At 36.6% G+C, this 14,547-nt stretch overlaps 1 protein-coding gene and 1 long non-coding RNA gene across 5 annotated transcripts in view; one reads left to right on the top strand and one right to left on the bottom strand.

The window, feature by feature from the left end:
• LOC129471177 (uncharacterized) overlaps positions 1-14,547 on the top strand; it is a 77,346-nt gene that overhangs the window by 42,490 nt on the left and 20,309 nt on the right. The gene's annotated exons all lie outside the window — the stretch shown is intronic.
• The window catches only part of PTPRG (protein tyrosine phosphatase receptor type G), a 751,407-nt gene that overhangs the window by 14,992 nt on the left and 721,868 nt on the right, over positions 1-14,547 (bottom strand). For 2 of the 3 annotated variants that reach the window (XM_063630796.1, XM_063630795.1), the window contains 5 exons: positions 14,006-14,140; positions 11,619-11,791; positions 10,104-10,239; positions 9,342-9,488; positions 7,305-8,840 (listed from right to left, as the gene is read on the bottom strand). In XM_063630796.1, the coding sequence (XP_063486866.1) occupies positions 8,823-8,840; positions 9,342-9,488; positions 10,104-10,239; positions 11,619-11,791; positions 14,006-14,140 (609 nt within the window). In that variant the 3' untranslated portion in view covers positions 7,305-8,822. The other variant, XM_055259569.2, reaches the window with a different exon arrangement.

Below are 14,547 nucleotides of genomic sequence, written 5' to 3' on the forward strand. Positions count from 1 at the left end.
AGTTACTAATTTACTCATTTGTTACTGACACATAACACCTCTAAATGCATGCAGGTCTACTTCTGTAGGCTAAGATAGAATACTTTCCCCTTTCTAGAACACATACTCTAGAAGAACCTGGAGTCTTGGAAGAGTTTGACATGTTAAAATGTAAACAGAGCAACACCACTTTGTACATGTCCACATTAGAAATAACATGGAGTTGTCACAAGCTGAGGTTGTAGATAGGTTTTAAAATTCTGGCTTCCTTTTCTACTGCTTTCAACAAGAAATTAAACAAAAAAACTGTCTACATTTTAAAATTAAGAAACAGATACATACTCATCATGAACAATGGTGGGACCATCCCTTGTTAAGGCCTCTTCCTTGATGACGTTGATAAGTTCAAAGGTACTACTTATGGGGGCATCTGGGTTAGGCCATTTGGGACACTGAAAGTGCCGAACTTCTAAGACATAGTCATCCTGTAACCAATACAACATGGGTCAAATCCCTTCCTTTATTTCACATATCTACAATCTAATGATAGAACTTGCTCCTGAGAAAGCATGTGTTACAGTTAACTCTCAACAATGTTGTGTTAACCAAACCGCAGCTGGAAAGAAGAAAAATACCAGGAAGGTTTTTTTTTTTTTTAAAAAAGCATGGCTAAGCATAGTGGTTCGTGCCTGTAATTCAGCACTTTGGGAGGCCAAGGTGGGAGGATTGCTTGAGGCCAGGAGTTCAAGACCCACCTGGGCAACACCGGGAGACCTGTCTCTAAAAAAATAATAAAAAAAATTAACCAGTCATGTGGCACGTGCCTGTAGTCTTTGCTATTCGGGAGGCTGATGTGAAAGGATCACTTGAGCCCAGGAGTTTGGGGTTACATTGAGCTTTGATGATGCCACTGTGAGTGAGACCCTGTCTCAAAACAAACCAAGTAGGTCATGCTAGTGAAACAATTCATTTGGCTTAGTCAAAAATTTCAAGTGACAATAAATTATTAAAGACCTTATATTCTACTCTATTTTCTTATTTATAAAATTAAAGGAAAACAAGGAAGGGGCTCATCCTTTAAATTACTAATATAAGAGCCCCCCCACCCTTACTCATCCCACAAGAAGGCAGCAAAATATTTACTTAAAAAAACTTAGTATTATCATCTCTGCAACACATTGCAAAGCTTACATTTCTGATGTCAAAGAAAATATTGAGCTCTAGTATATTGTTTTTATAATTAGGTCACCAGACCTATTTGTATGCATGCTGAATCAGAGGAACTGTTACATTTCATCTAGCCAGCTGGAAAAAGCAAATATTTGAAGGAAGAAAAACGGAAAATGTACATATTTAAAATTAAGTCTTACTCAAATGCCTGAGCCTGGCTTGAGGGTGGTAAATTATTTCATTATTACTTAGAATGATGATCCAGGGTCCAGGTATGGCTATTAATAAGGAACTGAGATTTAGGTTACCTGTGTAGCTTCAAGGATAAAGTCATGGATGATAATTTGTTCTTCATTAGAGAGGCACAGTCTGTCTTTGCTGATAAGGGTGACGGTAAAGGCCTCACAGTTCATGGATTCTTCTCGACTTGGCCAGTACACAAACTCATCTTCTGCCTTTGGGATCCAAAAAAAAAAAAAGCCTCTGCAGTTCTGTCAAGGGTTTGTTTTCTACTTCTTGCATACTAATTTTGTCATTTCTCATACCTCTCAAGCCATCTTTTAAACTGAATTCATAGTTATATGTTCCCATGGAATTACACCAAGTTGAATGGTTATTGTATTCTATTGTAAAATATATTTTGATAATCATTTTCTAGCATCTCTCACCTGTTAGTGTAGCAACCTGAAACACTCCCACTATAGGGGACTTATTAAAATTGAGAAGTATTCTGTAATGTTGACATAGTAAAAAAGGAAGCAGGATCTAGGTCAGTTAATTTTGTTATTTCACAATTGCTTAAGCAATCAAGACATGCTAATTATTTCCTATGGATTACGTTAATAATTCTGTAGTTGAACTGCATTTTGCAAAGGACTTTCATAAACATTGTAAGTCTTCTTGTATATTTTTAGTATGACGTTGGATACATACAGATAGTAAAAGGGTTACTATAGTTAGGAGCCAATTAACATACCCATCATCTCACTTTCGTTTTTGTGGCAGGAACAGCTAAAATGTACTCAATATTGGCATGATTCCCAAATACAGTGCAATTTTATTACCTGTAGTCCTCATGTTGGATATGAGATCTCTAAACTTGTTCTTCCTCATCTGTTGTTTTGTATCCTCTTGATTTATTTTACATCTTCCCATTTCCTCCCTACCCCACAATTTCTTTATCCATTTATCTGTTGATGGAAACTTAGGTTGTTTCCATATCTTGGAGATTGCTAATAATGCTGCAATGAACAGGGGAGTGCAAATACCTTTACGAGGTGTTGATTTCACTTCCTTTGGGTATATGCCCACAAGAAGGACTGCTGGGTCTTATGGTAGTTCTATTTTTAATTTATTTAGAAACCTCCAGACAGTTTTCCATCATGGCTCTACCAGTCTACATTCCCACCAACAGTGTGTGAGAGTTTTCTTTTCTTTGTTACCCTCACCAGCATTTGCTATCTTTTGATTGTTTTTAATAGCTATCCTAATGGGTGTGGGGTATTTTGACTTGCATTTCCCTGAAAATTAATGAGATTGAGCATCTTTTCATATACCTTTTGGCCATCTTTATGTCTTCCTTGGAGAAATGTCTATTCAGGTCTTTTGCCCATTTTTAAATCAGGTATTTCATGATTCTACTATTGAGTTGTATGAGTTCTGTACCAATTTTGTATATTAACCCTGAGGAGATTTTTTATCACCTGTCTTTACAGATGAGGACACAAGGCCTTGGGGAGGGGGGTCCATAAATTATCTAAAGTCACACTGCTAATAAATGGTTAGGGATAGAACTTTTCTGGAAGATTGTGTGTAAGTAGGTTGGCTGTATGTACAAGGCAGTTTTAAAAGAAATCTGTCAATGTTATATTTCAAGAGGGGATAACATAGAAAGTCTTTCAGCCTTGAATCAGGCAAGCTTTAAATGTTCATCCATTTTAAGATTAAAAATAGATATGCAGGCTTGGTACTTGAATTCTATCCCTAAAAACTATGGATGCCTAAGAGAAAGTTAATTGTTGCATAGGTTGGAGACTGTGAGAAATATGATTATGATGTACACCACGTATCCTAATCAGCTCCAGTGGCAAACTGTAGTTTTCCTGTAGTATATAGGTTTCTATGGGCATTTTCCTGAGGATGCCTAGCTACTATCATTGAAGTCAGAAATAATTCTGAATAATGTTCAAAACAAAGGCTTTGTTTAATCTTACATTGTTGCATTAGAAATGAGCCAACGTCCAATGAGACTTATCACCCTTTCAAGTTTCAATATAGCTTATTGCCAAGTACATTTTTATTTTTAAAGCTCAGCATAAGGGGAAACAGATTAGCAACTGGGTTTAGTCTATACAAAAGAAGTCTGTAACTGTCGTGGGTTTTGTCCAAGGACACAGATATTAAAGACATAAGGTAATGAACAGGGCATCTAAATGTAACAAATATGCACAGATTAAGCATAGGATTTATGATGTGATCCTGGGTAAATTAATTAATTTATGATGTGATCCTGGGTAAATTAATCTGAACCTTAATTTCCATATCTGAAAAGTGAGAATAAAAACTACTTACCTTAAAGAAATACTATGATGATAACATGAATAGTAAATTAACTAGCTTAAAGGCTACCAAAGGGATTTGAGTTATGGTAGAAGAAACGTAGAAAAATGGTTCATCTTGAAAGCCTAAGAAAAATAAATGCTACTTCTTAATTTAGCAGGCACACTGGTCTCATGACTGTTTTGCTTACAAGTATATTTATAGGTCAAAGATATCTGGGCATCTATATCAGTACTTTGTGAGTTAGCAAGCAGTGACTTTTGGGCTCCTTACAGAATTATGACTTGGTAAAGGTATGGCAGTAATAATACAACAAACAAAAAGAACTCAGAGATATCAATCTTTAGGAAAAACTGTGCAATGATGAAACTCTCCATCTCAGAACTGAGAGGTCAGTTATATATGATTCTAATCTAGCCTTCCGAGGCCTCAGAGAGACACTGAGATGCCATGTTCCTATATCCTCAGTGTCTGCAGAACATGTATCCACTTATTTGGTCCAGTCTCCCTCCAGCCTTCCCATACAAATGAGCTGCTGGATAGATGCTTTATGGTGATTGCCCTCTGTTAAGTGACAATAACAAAATACTGATTCATCCAACAAATGAACGTTTTAACAACCCTAAGTGCCTCCAATTTCCACATGCCAAACAGAGTAGACCCTATTGCCAGCTAATTTGAAAATTTACACTCCAGCTTTTAGTTTTAAGATTCTCAACTTTGTTGCCATTCCATCATACAGAAGCAGTCTTGGTATCCTGAAGCTGGAGCAAAATGCGACAAAGTGAAGAAGTTCCTACTGACTGGGCACACAGTCAAATGCATGTCACCAAGATTGGGGGTTCAGTCACATGCTGTTCTTCCTTGATTAAAAAACTCATTAATCTGACTATCATAAAGGCAGATCCTCATTGTTTTTTGTTTTTACCTTATGGGTTCACATGTCCACATAGTAACTTTTATAGACCCAGCTAATTCTGAAACTTAAGTGTATCGACAAGATCTAAGCAGAAACATTTAAGTCTGTTTTATAAACTTGCTCACGCTTCTGTATAGTTTAGAGACTGAAATAGAGAAGGACTAAGGGAGGGGAAAGTAGTAGCAGCTTAGTCCTAAAGACCTTTAAGTGGGAACAAAATAGCCTAGCCCTGCAGTAGATCTGACTTGCCTATGGAATGGGAAAAAAAATTCATTATTAGTACTTTTGACACAATATTTTGGGGTAGGACATACAGTAAAATGATTATATATAAAGCATGGTCTCTGGAGACAGATGACTCAGGTTGAAATCCTGGCTCCAGTTACTTGTGTGTGCTCTTGGGCAAGTTTGTTCCTTCAGTTTTCTCAGCTATTACGTGAGATAATAATAGTATGTATGTCTTAAAATTGTTGAGGATTAAACACGTTAATGCATGTAAACACAGTTACGTACTCAGTACTTGTAAGCTACAATTATTTACTTTTCAAAAGTGACATACAGCAGGTAAGAGGTTGGTGTAGTCATATATTAAAGAGGTTACTAAAAACATTTTCAAAACCTTCTACCACACCGCCACCGACAGTACAATTGAAGGGTGCTATCAATAGCATCAGAGACTCAAGTAATGGAACTGATAGGGACAGTACTGTGAGACTATGAAAGGAATCTCCATAGACTTCAAGATGAGAATTTTAAAATTTTAAATTCCCTCCCTAGCATATATGGATACTATAGCCCTATGGCAAAGTATCAAAGTAATTTATGCTTGTAGCCTCATGGGCTCATTAATATATAGCAGATGTGCTTTACTTACCAAGCTCTGGTTGTCTGGCAGCATGACAATGATCTGTGCGTTATGATCCCAAATCATTCGCCAGAAATCTTTCGTAGTATGTGGCAGAGGATGCTGAGTTATAATAAATTCATTGCTCCTATAATAGCCCTTCAGTTGGGAAGACAAAAAAAATCAGTGAATATGAGTGTTTTATTCTAACTTTGTGGTAGTAAAATATATTCATGAAATAAGATAGCATTGTTTTGACTACACTAAAATAATTGAGAAAGGCATTCAGTACATTTGGCTAATTTTTAGATGTACTTCTGCTAGCACTGTGTAGACAATTTTCTCTCCATGTGCAGTTCACTTCTAGTTATCCCTCCTGTTTTCACTTAACGGAAATTTCAACATTTATTCAAAGACTAGATGTGTGAAATTAACAATAAAATTAATTCCTTAAGAAGCATTCTGCTTAATTTAAGCATTTTTGTACCACCACTGATTAGGTATCTTTTGTTAAAAGTTTCAAGATACTCTATACTTTTCATATTACACATTGAGAAATTATTTCAAAAATGACATCAGTCACACAGGTGGTATCTGCTCTTTAACACCTTTCAGTTTAGTTGACTTTATTTATAATTAACTGTTGACTCTCACCATGATATAAGAAGCATTAATGTAATCTGTTCCTTTCATTCCAGGCAATGGTGCAAGACCCACTCGAGCACGCTCAGCTATCATATGGAAAAAACAAAAACACCACATTTGCCTTATTATACACACAGAACCAACAGCTCTTTCTGAGATTTGCTTGATGAATAACATATCCTCCTGGCTTCCCTTTCTAAGACTTATCTATATTTTTAAACAAGCTAAAGTGTTATCAGCTGAGGCAGAATGTAAAATGAAATTTTGCTGCACATACCCAGAAGGACACAGGCATTGTAGGAATACAGTTTTACTGTGGGAGAGGTTTTTACAGCAGATCAATAACAGAATACTTTATATGGACACAACAGGATTTTAGATAACTTTTGACTCTAGTTTGTTATTCCTACAATTATACCAACACATACTTTGCCCTTTTACCAACCCGTTTCTCCATGTCTTTCTGCCCATGATGGTCTTAGAAAAGAGTGGCCTTTTTCATTAGAGATAAATCTCCCCAGTGATCACCCATGTCTACGCCTACAGCACACAGACAGCGTCCTCTGCTATGTCCTTAGTTATTTATACAAAGGTCACCACCAATCAACAGTGCCTTGATCTCAATAGCCACAGTAACTGAATAATGTAGTTCTAGTTGTACAGATTAATCCAGGATTCTAAGTTTTAAAGGAATGTTAATGCCACAGCAATAACAGCTTTATTTTTTTTTATGTTATAATGTGGTAGAAGTAACCCAATTCTTGCATTCCAAGGTGAAATGAAGCTGTATTCTACGTCAGATACATGGAGCAACTTGCTGACACTGACAACCACCTCTCCCAGTTTCATTAAACTACCTTAGTTGAATAAGCATAACATTTTCCCTTTTCGTAGTACCAGGTAAGAGGCTGGTATAAAGTCATATATTAATGAGGTTACTAAAAGGACATTTTCAAAACCTACCATACGGCCACGTACAGCACACTTGAAGGGTGCTATCAATAGCATCAGAGTAGTGGCTGCCTCTGTACATAACATACAATCCAGTATAAAAGATCACTAGCAAACTGATTTTAAAGTCTTACATGGCACAACTGAAGAGTTTCTGTTCTTTTCTTTGTTACATTCTTTCTGAGCACTAAAACATTCCACATATTTTGCATTACATTGTGTGACCAGCTGAAAAAGAAAAAACATTTTAGTCTTCATTCAAAGATATAATTGATAGCATATGCTTGATGCTTCGGCAAAAATCCCAATCAGATTACTGATAAACAAGACCATTTCTGTGCCACAAAGAACCTTTTAAGACACAGGGTCTTGCTCTCTTGCCCAGGCTGGAGTGCAGTGGCATGATTGTAGCTCACTGTTAACTGTGATCCTTCCACCTCAGCCTCCTGAGTAGCTAGGACCACAAGTGCATCAGCACAACCAGCTAATTTTTAAAATTGTTTATAGAATTGGGGTCTTCCTGTGTTGCCCAGGCTGCTCTGGGATTACAGGTGTAATCTACCATGCCCAGCCCCAGAGAACACTCCTGTGCTTTCCTAGTGGTACTTCTCTCAGTGACCTTGATTGTATCTTTCTTATTTCTACTATCAGGCCCCTAAACAGGTACTGTGTGCAAAAGATATTTCTAGAACTATGTGGATTCTTCTGTTATGTGATGTCACTGCTGCTGTGAATTTTTTTCTGTGATTCCTCACTGGCATAAAAGACCTAAGTGAGTCTATATTAAAAAAGATTGCTTAATGCTATTTATTACGAGCTAATCAAGTTTCTTGAAGATAAAGGAGTACTTAACTAGTTCTCAGTACATTTCTGTTGAACTGAACTAACATTGTTCTGAGGCTGTTATAAGTAACCAGCCTAGTAGTTTGGTTATTATTCCTGTTTATGTAGCTTCGTTGAACCATTTTGTCAATCCTATTTTTGGGGTGCTGGCATCCATCTTAATGGAGTATATGAGATCAGTGTTCTTCTCCAGATGCTTTAGTAAAACTCATGGTCCCTGGATATAATTTTCATTTTCAAGTTTGATTCTTGTTTTTTTCTTCATCTTGAGCTCTAAAATGGTTAGTGCCTGTAAAAGAACCAACTACTTGGTCGCATTTCTTAAATGAAGTTTTAAAGAATGTATAAAAAAAAATTGAAGAAATGAAAACGGCAGAATTTAAGAAATGTTGGTACTTAATATTTTGTAAGAACTCATGTTAAACATTTAAAATGATACACTGTGTCCTCATTACTAATTACCTCATGCTTTTATAGTAGTTAGAATGTTAATGGGGAGCTAAAAATTTTAAATTACTTTTATGATTGAACTCAGTGAAATTACACTATTTTTCATTTCATATCACTTGGTGTAATTTGCTTGGCAGTCTCATTTCTTCAGCTGAGATTCAAATGAAAGTTTGAGTCTATGGAAAGTTTTACCATGAAAACTAAAACTGTAGATTCATCTCATTCTTTCAATCTTGATACAAAGGGAGAAACTATTTACATACAGAACAATGTGCAAAACAGAATTTGAAAGACAAAGATAAATAGGAAAGCACTTGGTAACTGGAGATACAGGCAATGTTTGAAAGTTAGAAGCAATTTTGATTTATTATCAGATGACTGAGCCTTAATTATTTTAATAGTCCTTATAATCTCTCTTTTTCACCTTCAGTTCAGTCAATTCCATATAAACCTTAACCGCTTTTAAGCTTCTTCATGTCCCTATCAAAGAAAAAGAACAACCATTTAGGAAAAGTTAACTTTTTTCTAGTATTGTTTAGTTAATTCTTTTTAAATTTCTAAATTATCTTCTGAAATAGTTTTTGAAATAGGCATATTTTCAGGACAATATGTCTACAAGTCATCATTCTTAATAATTAAGGTAAGATAGATTAGTTCAGAAAAAATAGACAGGATATTTTTTGGACTAAACGAGTGACTTTGAAGTACTATGTCATTATGGCCAGGGGCTGATGTTTATGTTCAGATAAAGTCATAAATTGCTCAGAAGAAAATACAACACTGTATATCTACTTGAATACCAACAATTCATACATAGGTCAAAACCGTATTTTCTTTTTCATCACATTTAAGGAGTACAAAGAGTACAAATAGTAATCCATTTCAGTGTATACATTAATGCAAAGAAGACATAACCCCCAAACACAAGGCATTTAAAATATTTTCTTGCTTTATGCCAAAGAAACTTTTTCAAAGCACTACCTTGAATTGCTTTTCCAGTCGTGTCTTTCCTCCTACTCCTGGTATAAGGATGCTGTTAACATAGCTGTGCAGCTGATTTGAAGATACTTCAGTCTCCTTTCCAAGAATGGCTTCCAACAAGGCATCATGGATGAAAATGTACTGCTCCTAAGAGGTACAATACATGGTAGTCACGGAGGGAGTGTTAAGGGTTAGCCACTCATTCATGAAGTGTACCTTAGTTTAATTCTGCCGCTAACAGGGACCTCCCAGTGATTTCCTTCAAGCACTTACAGCTAGGTGATTTGCTCCAACACTCACTTTATCAATCCTAACTTATTTTACGGTAGAGATGTGTCAAGTTTAGCTCCGTATTCTATACTGTGCCTGGATCACGGTATTCTATACTGTGCTTATTGCTTCAACTCAATAAGCAAACAAAAAATCGTGTTCAATGAAGGGTTTTAGAACCATCCTCTCCTATGTATTTCTCAGGCCAGACAACATGTTTAACTCCCTCTACCATCTAACACAGCTCTTGAAACAACTGTATCTCTTTCCTAAGTACTTGTGTAGTTATTTAGGAATCCAAATGTTAAGATCCATACAGAAATGGAAAACTGTGATCTGTAGAATAGGATCATGGTCAGAGTATCTTCTAATACAAACCTGTAAATTACTGCAAGCCCTAAAAGAATGAATCTGTCTCTTCACTGTCATTTAACAAATTTCAGTTACAGCATTTGCCAGAATCTCCTGAGGACGCCGGCAGCTATTCCTTACCTCAGTCTGGACGAGGTAGTTACGCTGTGTCCTGATATGCTTCAGGAATCCCAGGACGTTAACTGTGCTTTTGTCTTTTATCTGTTGCAGCATGCTGTCTATTACAATATAGGTGCCTGTTCTGCCCACACCAGCACTGTAAGAAATGAAGACACTCAACTGGCACTTTTGTTTTATCATACTGTTAAGTTTGGATTTGAAAAATTACAATCTAAACCCCATTTATTATTTTTCTGAGATGGAGTTTCACTCTGTTGCCCAGGCTGGAGTGCAGTGGCGCAATCTCGGTTCACTGCAACCTCCGCCTCCCAGTTCAAGCAATTCTCGAGCCTCAGCCTCCCGAGTAGCTGGGATTACAGATGTGTACCACTACACCCGACTAATTTTTTATCTTTAGTGGAGGTTTCACCATGTTGGCCAGACTGGTATCAAACTCCTAACCTCAGCTGATCCGCCCACTTTGGCCTCCCAAACTGCTGGAATTACAGGTGTGAGCCACCACTCCCAACCTAAACCCCACTTAGATAACCTTAGATGACATATGTTATTCCCTTAGCATTGCAACATAAATCACAGAACAAGCAACATGTATTTGAGTACCAAAGTTTAAAACAAACAAAAAGGAGGCAAGAATGCATTTTCAAATGAAACAGAATAAAAGCATTTTTAAACAACCAACTGAAGTCATTTACTGTGGCTGACAGAAAACAAGCTTTATACAAGGATTTCCCAGTGCTTTTGAAAAGGTATTTTATATGGAACATATAAACTAAAAATTTAAAAATGAAATCTTTTCATATATACTATAGATATTGTTATTTAGAAGAACCTTTCAGAAAAGCCATTTACAAAAACAATCTCTATTCTAGTGTGGAAAGTTCTTGTGTTTAACGTCATATTTTTATTTATTAGGATCAGGCTACAATTTTCCTATAAACAATGAGGATTTTGTAATTTTTGTTTTTTTTGAGTCAGGATCTTGCTCTATCACCCAGGCTGCAGTGCAATTATGTGAACACAGCTCACTGCAGCCTTGACCTACTGGGCTCAAGGGATCCTTCTGTCTCAGCCTCCCATGTAGCTGGGACCACAGGCATGTGCCACCATTCTGGCTAATTTTTTTATTTTTAATTTTTGTAGAAATGGGGTCTCACTTTGTTGCCCAGGCTGGTCTCAAACTCCTGGGCTCAAGCGATCCTCCCACCTCAGCCTCCCAAAGTGCTGGGATTATGGGATTACAGGTGTTGGCCTCCACACCTGGCTGATATTATTAATAAGAAGATTTTATAAAAACTAGAGATGGATCTAGTTTTTTAAAAATCACAGAAGCAGCAGATGATTTCTTAATATTACAGGAACAGAGCCTCTTTAAAACTATCATAGGTCTTATCCATCCCAGTTTCCAGTGGAAGATTCAGCTTCTAAGTGAAAGCAGTAGCAGTCATTGTGGTCCAAGGTCACTGAGGCCTAAGTCCCCTGCCCCATCTATTTCACATGTTGAATCCCAGACCCTACCTGCAGTGCACCAACACAGGGCCCATTTCTGGCATCCGAGCTGCTGAGGATCTCCTCACGAAAGTCAGTACTGGAAGGGCATACTCGGGAACTCCCATGTCAGGCCACTGTGTGTAGTGATACTGGATCACTACCCTTTCATTCTGACGGCCCTTGGGATTTCCCTTCTGACCCTATGAGAAAAGTGAAAAAAGATGTCTTTAAGGTGAGGGGTGGACATTCTGGAAAAAAATAATGTAAGGGTGTCAGGACATATGACCACTGATCACATTCACCCTAATCACTGTTCCCAGGCTAGGTTATTCCCCCTTGCAGCCAACTTTCTTGCCATTAAATTGGAGACATTACCAAGCTGGATATGAAGTGTCACTATCACTTAGAAGACTGTTTAAGATTGTACCAAGAATGAACGTTTAGTATCAGTTTTTTTGGATTTGGAACTATCCAAAGCACTTGTACTTTTCCTGCAAGGCCTCCATTTCCTGACTTTCTGCCCCAAGTCCAGATCTTAGTACTTTGCTTTCATGTCTCTGTGGGCTGTGATTCCCATTCCTTCTCCACTGTCCAGGCTGGACCTTTAGGAGCCAGAGTGCTGGTTGCTGCTGTAAACTATCCAGGAAGTGATGCGAAGATTTTAAATGTCAAATACTTCTGTCTTTAGAGTCAGAGGCAATGTCTCATTTATCTGTCACTTTCATAAATGACTTTTTCAGAGTAGTTTTCGTTTAAGTGTCTGAACTTTTTACATTTTAACTACTTTAGATGAAATATTCTCCAAATAGATTACTTGCTATGATATGATTTCTTATTATCAATACCTAATTTCTAAATTTTTTTTGGATGACTCAGGGTAATTAATCAACACTGAAGCTGGAAGTGTGTCTGGTCCTGTGCTATTGTACAAAGGCCCATGATGGCTTTAATTTAATTCTTCTGTTAACTCTCATTTTTCTACTTTTTCCTGTTAGTATGTAAAACACCTAAAGTTCCTATTTGACTTCTGACTTAAGCTGTTTCTAAAACAAGAGTAAGTGGGCCCTGTTTAAATACCTGAAATATTCCCATCAGTTGGGCTTTGTAAGTTTTTTGCTGGGTATTGATCATCTTGAGCCAGCCAGCAGCTCTATTTCATAGTAGAGAATACAGATGTATTGCTATGCTACTGATATTCATGTTATTTCTGCCATTTTGGGAAATAAACATACATAGAAAGGACAGTTAACCTGGGATCACAGATAGGCTTTGGAGCCACTGAAATTTTAAATAAAAATGTGAGTAAGTGTGAATATAAATGGGGCAAGGAGGCTACAGTTTTATTACATTTTCCAAAATGTCCAAGACACCAAGAAAAAAAAAAAAATTATCCCATTGCTGCAAACAACTGCCATACCTAAGTTCTGTGGAATAACTACATTTTTAATGAGCATCTATTTACAGTTCTTAATACAGTATTTCCTCCTTATCTGCAGTTTCACATTCCCGAGGTCAACCACAGTCCAAAAATATTACAGTATTTTAAGAGAAACAATATATATTCATATAACTTTTATTATAGAATATTATTATTGTTCTATTTCAGTATTATTGTTAATCTCTTGCTGTGCCTAATTTATAAATTAAATTTTATCATAGATATGTATGTATAGGAAAAGACATTGTATAAATAGGCTTCAGTACTACCTGAGGTTTCAGGCATCCACTGGGGGGTCTTGAAACATACCTTCCACAATTAAGGTGGGGGACTGTGTACTGCTGTGATGATTGATCTAGGATATTTGTTGTGACAGTGGATTTTGAAAAAGAAACTGAGATAACCTGAAAACAGTATTTCCACAAAAATGTGATTCTCAGGGTATTAGTAGTTCTATAGAGAAGGGTATTATTGTTAACACCAGTGCTCTGGTCACTTATGTTCACTGTAAATTTCTAAAATGGTGGGGGGATATATATTATGTAGCATTCATTTCCCATTCTTGAACAGTAGAATCTGATGTTTATAAGAATCTTACAGGACAAGTATTCCTTGGAACATACTTTGGGAAACAATGCTTTATATCTGTCAGAAAATTGGAATAAAAAAGCTAAATCAAACAGATGCTGCCATATTTGCTGAGTATTACTAAAACCTAAGAGGATGATTTTTTAAAAAATGAAGACTGTTCATGTAGAGATTAAAGAGTTCAGTCAGGCCAGTTAAATTCTATTATATGCTTTGCCAATACCTTTCACACCATACACTGATGTCAGTCAGAAGAGTTATGAAAAAATGTTTTAAAAACACTTTTTAAAAACCAAGTTGGTTGTGAGATTTGGCCTTGGTTGTACAGTAATTTTCAAAGAAGTATAAAAAGGAGATGCCCTGGCAGCCTACCCAATTCCTTCCATACCTTTTTCACTTTTGTATTTCTGACTGAAAAACGACGAACAGTGTAGCAGGCATGTACTTTTGTGCTCTTCAGCGTGACAATAATGTTTCCATATTCCTCACTGTTCTCTGTTGGCCAATACTGATCACATTTTCGCTGCAGAAAGAAAAAAGTTGTAAAGTATAACTGCAATCTATGCCACAATTCTGTTGATAATGTAATTTCAAACGACAATGTTAAAACACAGGTGAGATTGCCATTTAGTTGACTGAAAAAGGAATACATGAGTTTAACTGCTTAAAGGCAAGTGTGATCTCTGACAAGGCTGATGGCTTGGGATAAGTTTGTGTAAGACCATGTGAGAAATGGGCCTAGTATTTATGATCACCTTTCAATATATAGTGCATTTTTATTTTTATATTATAATGAATTTTTAAAAGGGACTAAGAAAGAAACCTCTATGTCTGACCTGTAAGAAATGTGGGTAGGGTTTGTTATAAAGGGAGCTTAAGTATCATTTGGAAGGCTGGGTTGGATTCATGGAAGGTTCTCTTCTAACTGTG

This window comes from Symphalangus syndactylus, chromosome 21 (genome assembly GCF_028878055.3).
Source record: "Symphalangus syndactylus isolate Jambi chromosome 21, NHGRI_mSymSyn1-v2.1_pri, whole genome shotgun sequence".
Classification (NCBI taxonomy): domain Eukaryota; kingdom Metazoa; phylum Chordata; class Mammalia; order Primates; family Hylobatidae; genus Symphalangus; species Symphalangus syndactylus.